The following is a 6,000-nucleotide window of genomic DNA, read 5'->3' as shown; positions in this document are numbered from 1 at the left end:
GTCAACGCCAACGTTTCTTTTCCCATCACATCCTTCACTAGTCACAAACCACTGGAGTGTAGATATGTGTTGCTCTTAAATCTGCCCTACATGAGACACAATTATTCTGAGGTATTTCTGAGCATGATTTTTAGGAGGACTGTGAATGGAGCGATTCACTTCATGAGCAATTTTAAGACAATCTAGTGAGTTGTTCAGTATCATACGAGATGGTTGTGCTTTCCAGTTAAGAGTGGGAGAGGCCAGTAGTGCATCTTTGGTGCAGAGATCGTGTTTCTTCCGACGTTGGCACAATGAAATCCTAACTGGTACACACCGTTTTAACAAAGACGTATTACAGGTGCACACCGTTCTAACAAAGACGTATTAGAGGTACAGAGAAGTTGCTGGCGCGGTACAAACTTCATTTATTTAAGGACGGAGGCTGATGATCCATCACTCCCTTAACAGAGCAGGTAAAGCCAAAAAAGCAAAACGCTGCTTACTCGATGAGCACTACTGTATACTCTTTTGATAAAATATATCGGAGCTGGCTTTGGTGAAATCTAGTTACTTACAAAAGTACAGTACCTGCCATTTATTCACTATAAACAGGAACTAAGCTAGAAACATTATTGCTAAATTTGACAATGCTTGCACCTTATTTGTACCAACATTACTGTGAATGCCGATTTACACTTTGTTTTGCGGGTCGTGTCTTACGCCGAAAGTAGCTGATCAAGCTTGCGAGCTTGTAGATCGGCAATTTCCGGTGCAAGACACCAGCGTGCAACCAAGGATAAATCAGAAGAAATCGAAAGTTTATGGTAAAAAATTATGTTACACACATACAGAGAATGTGCATCAGAAATTCACATACTAAGCAATCAAGTATGTTAAGTACCCATTCACTAAAAACTACTTTAAATTGTGCTTTTAAATCTAGTAGTTAGCTGTTGCGTGCAGCTTTGTCGTGTAACTAAGTGGTGCCCAACGTTTTCTGGATCCAGGGCCCACTTCAAAATCATTTGAAGTCTTCAAAATCTTTTGAAGTCTTCAAAATCTTTTGAAGTCTTCAAAATCTTTTGAAGTCTTCAAAATCTTTTGAAGTCTTCAAAATCTTTTGAAGTCTTCAAAGTCTTTTGAAGTGGGAATTTTCAGAGCATGTTTATTGTAATGATCAATCAATTGATTGTGTTCCACCTTGGATCAGTGGAACCAACGTACTATACTTTAAGTTCCTATGTATCGGAATCACAATGACAAAAACATTTGTCACGGTTTTAAAAGGAAAAATACCATGCAATTATTTTTATATTACCGTTATATTATCATCTTAGTGTTTCGCCAATTATTTGGAGGCCCCCCTTGAAATACCCTGACAACCCATCAGTGGGCCCCGGCCCACAGGTTGGGAACTGCTGATGTAACGTACGTACATACGTACATGGTTTGACATTTCTTGTTCAGCTAACGTCAGATCAGCAAGGCTCATGCACTGTGTGTTCTTCTCATATACCCATGGTGACAAAAATACTCTCTCTATGATTATTATCATTATCATTTCTATGGCAAACATTAGTGTCACGCAACAGAAAAGGAGACAAAAGGGAGAACTTGATCATCTGAACACATAAACTAAACGGTAGTTTGGCATCGACGTCAACGAGTGCATTCCATCCAGGAGCGGGAGCTTTAGGTGTCCATCGACAAGCTCACAACGAGTCCGCGTTGTGAGCTTGTCGATCGGCTATTTTCAGAGAAGATATTTAATGTAGAGTGAAAACAGAAAATACACTAGTATGATGTATGATGATGCATCTGAGGGACTCCGCTCAACAATGTATTGTATGGGGTTTAAGTGATTAAGATCCGTGCACACTAGGAGGCGCATTTGTTTTGTGCGATGAATTCACATTAATTTGAACGGCGGTTTAGCGGTTTTGGGCTCGTAAAAAAAGTTATGTATTACTCGTTACTCATTCATTACTCTTTTGTTACTCATTACTTTCGTTACTTACCAACACTAGAGTACATCCACACACAATGCGAATATTCCAGAGCGATAAAGCAACTTTTATTTAGCGCGAATAAAATCATCAAACCTCTATGGATAATGCATCACCAATGTAATAGTTTGATGTGAAATATTCGCGACGCATTTTCGGATCGTTTAATCATCTCGTCCGTGTTGTGTAAGGACTTGTTAAACTTGTCAGCTATCCCCACAATCAACTGACATTTAGCTGGAGGACATTTCTCACCCCGACTATAAAGACTTATATAAATCAATGCAAATAAACAATAGTGTACGTAAGAATGGTCATTTTTAAACATGAACAGACATCCACACGTTCTCAGTCCATCTCTGCCGGTTTGAACCACTTTCAACCTGCGGTCCCTATCTTGAGCAAAGGTGGAAATGTCCCGACATTTCCCAAAATTTCCAGAAAGGTTCACAAATAGTGGAAAAAAGCCAATCTACAAGCTCATTGTGGGCTACTTCGCCCACAGACACCAGCGACAAAGTACAAAATACGGTTTACGTGATTAAGGTGAATAACACCAGTTATGTTGTTTATTGCAAGAACATGTATGTTGATGTTTATGACGCCCCCCCCACCTTCTATATTTTAAGTTTTCCTTTTCGAGGTCTTATAATCAAGGAAAGTGCAAAGCCACGTTATCACTAACTTATGCTGAATCCGATTTACTTATGGAAATGTATTCTGGACAGTCACTTTCCTGTACCTATCAATTCTAAATGTATAAACATGAAAATATCTTTATAACATAATATAAGAACTGGACCGTTACAGGAACAACGTTCTTGTTCTTTCTGCTTTCTGAGATGTCGTAGATGTTCGTTTTGTAATCCACATGGTGTGCTCGTAACGAAAACATTGTAATAAAAACAAAATGCCTCACATCTCGTGCAGAAGGGTCTGTGTCCACAGAAAGCATTTTTTGAGCTGCCAGGGTCTTTCTGCCATGCATTTCTATGGTAAAGACGCGCCGGAGCGCTCCTCTTCCTAGCGTGTTTTGGCGGAGCGCCCTAGGACTTCTAACGGCAAATAATTAAAACTTTTGGTGAGGAGAGCAGTTCATCAATCGTAACGTTTGATCCTCCTGGCCTGTGTCTGGCATCCCGGTGACTTACAACCCAATTTTGAATCTTTACCACAACCATCAGAAGTCCATGTTTACATTATTTCAGTTATTTGTGCTAATAATAACTGTCGATAGTTACTCGATAATGCTCCTCCATAAAATGTGGTCTGTGGACACGGCCCCTAATGACCTGATTTCAGTGTAGCAGACTGAAATGTATACATATAGTATATCGCTGCTGTCGGGCAGAAACCTTGTACCTCCATATTTTTTTAAAAATTATTACTTTGTCATACTACAGGGTCACAGAAAACGTGGCAAAATAGCCAACCTGCAAGCTCAAATGAGCTTGTAGATCGTCTATTTTTGCTTGTTTAGATAATTCATCAAACTGAAAGTGGTTAAGAGTGTCTGTGGGTTCAATAAATATCTAACCAATGAACATTATTAACAAGAGCTTAATCTCTAAATAATAACTACATTGGATTTAATGAAAAGTAACAGTTTTGGACATACAATGTTTCCACCTGACAGCCCATATATTATAAATCAGTCTTTACTCATCTTTTAGATGTGTTCTGAGACAACAGTGTCCCCACCGGGTGACGGTGACAATTATTGAGACAACAGTGTCCCCCGGGGGACGGTGACAACTATTGAGATGTGTCCCTCTGGGCTGTGAGTGTGGGGGACTGAACCACTGGTTCTCAAGTTCACAAACACATTTTCAGTAAAAAAATAATAACACCCCACCATTGTACATCAAAGTATATCCTAATACAAGGCTTAAGTGGTTAATCAGACTAATCGATTTGGTTGATTATAAAGAATCCCTTAGAATGTTGTGTTAATTTGTTGATTCAAGAAAAAGAGAACGGCCTCTTGATTAATCGATGAACCTACATGAGCAGTTTAGTGTGGATTAGTTGCCCAGCCCTGCTATAGTTATAGTGCTTTGTGGACCCCTGATGGTCCCCAGAACCTGACGTTGAGAACCAGTGGACTGAACCCTGACAGTGTTGGGGGGGGGGGGGGGGGGGGTGATTGATGGGGGGCTATTTGTCGACGAGTTTGGCCAGGCTGTGTCTGAGGTCTTTGAGATCGCAGATCTTGACGTCCAGCACCTGGACAAGGGTCTGTAGCTCCGTTTCGGACTTCTCCCTCTCCTCTCTTTTGGAGGCCAGAGTGCCCTCCGCCGTCTGCACTCGCTCCGTCAGCTCTGCGTTATGACTCTCCACTTCCTGGTGGAACACAACAACAAAACATTCATGACTAATAATAACAATAACAACAACAGTAACAACATTATTTATAGAGCACCTTTCATACATAAAATGCAACCCAAAGTGCTTTAGGATAAAATAGCAAATAAAATAATGCTAGAATTCTATATTAAAATTGCCTAGAGTGTGGGTCGACCACGGTCACCAACGTAACATCCAGACTTGTGAGGTGCACCATTGCTCCGATCAGCACCAAACTTGGCACGAACACTGTCCAGGGGTCTGCCATGACAAAAGTCACACCATGGCCCCTGGGGCCACGTCGGGCCCCTAGAGGCCACGTCGGGCCCCTAGAGGCCACAGCCACACTGTTGCTCCAATCTCCACCAAACATGCCACAAACACTGTTCAGGAGTCTGCCATGAAAATAGTCACACCCAAAAAAAATGCTGTAACACATATGGCGCGCTACAGCAGTGTTTAATACTACAAATGGCCATAACTCGTGGCCAGATTTGAAGGCTGCGTAGTGGCCTGAAAATCTAGTAAAACAAAGTTGGCAAACAGAAACATAACTAAAGAGTACGGTTAAGCTAAAAGAGTAAGACAGAAGTAGGTCAAAGTCAAATGTATAAATAATAAATATAAAGAAACAAAATAAAGAATAAAATACAATACAAAAATAATAATTATAACAATACTAATGATTTCTTCTTTGTTCTTCCCTATTGGATTGGATATGGACCTTAGTTTGGGTTAGGGACAAGGGATGGACATGTGAGTGAGTGTTAAGTATTGAGGTGATGGACAGACAGACGGACGGACGGACGGACAGACGGATGGGATGGATAGTTAGAGCCGTTATGTTTTGAAACTTTTTATCCCAAATAAAGCATAAAAATGTCAAAATAACACATGTGAACTGTTTCATTGTATGCATGCTGTTCCCCATCAAATGGTTTACCTGCACAAGTTATAAAGTCAATGTGCAGTTTGCTGCTTTGTGAAGTGATTGTGCATCCATAAAGCAGATATAAATGATCATTGATATTATACATTATTCTGGGCTGAGAACAGAAGGACATGAAAGGGCGGGGATGAATGGTCATAAATCATAGCTGAGCTGTACTGTCTAATAAAAGCCAAGCACTATAGTACACCAGCTCTGCTGTCCTCTGCTTCAGGACAGTGTTTACCAAACACTGGGTTGGGACCCATTTTGGGGTTGTGGACCCATTTTTATGGGTCGTGAGTAAATATCCTTTTTTTCTCGTTTCTTTTATTTTCTCTTGAAGAATGTAAAACAAAAACATCTAAACATTTCATGAATTAAAAATATAGAAGCTATTTTTAATATAGAAATTAAAAATAGCCGTTCTATATGCTCACAACGCGTCGCATTGCGATGCGTTATGAGCTTGTAAATCGACTATTTTCACTACTTTGGGTCACTGGGAGACATCAAATTTCCCTTTTGGGTCTCAAGCTTGTACATCTTGTAAATTTTTTTCACTCTTCATACCAGTAACCTGTAAGCTGTTTGTATGACATTCTGTATAGTAGTGTGTATATCTGTCTGTCTCTTATATGTCATCATGATTTGTGTGAATGGGGATCTCATCTTAAACAAGCTCAGTGCTTAATGAGTCTCCCAGTTTAGTAGACCTTGTATTGTGAATTTGTACTT

At 40.1% G+C, this 6,000-nt stretch overlaps 1 protein-coding gene across 3 annotated transcripts in view; it reads right to left on the bottom strand.

Moving 5' to 3' along the window:
* Positions 1 to 2,054: 2,054 nt before the first annotated feature.
* Positions 2,055 to 6,000, bottom strand: part of LOC308087349 (homer protein homolog 3-like) — a 77,987-nt gene continuing 74,041 nt past the window's right edge. For all 3 annotated transcript variants that reach the window (XM_080431128.1, XM_080431129.1, XM_080431130.1), the window contains one exon: positions 2,055 to 4,331. In XM_080431128.1, the coding sequence (XP_080287254.1) occupies positions 4,146 to 4,331 (186 nt within the window). In that variant the 3' untranslated portion in view covers positions 2,055 to 4,145. The remainder of the gene's footprint in view (positions 4,332 to 6,000) is intronic.

This window comes from Gymnoscopelus braueri (assembly GCF_963280865.1).
Source record: "Gymnoscopelus braueri genome assembly, chromosome: 6".
NCBI lineage: Eukaryota > Metazoa > Chordata > Actinopteri > Myctophiformes > Myctophidae > Gymnoscopelus > Gymnoscopelus braueri.
Note: the sequence above shows the minus strand (reverse complement) of the source record. Positions and strands in the feature narration are given on the sequence as shown.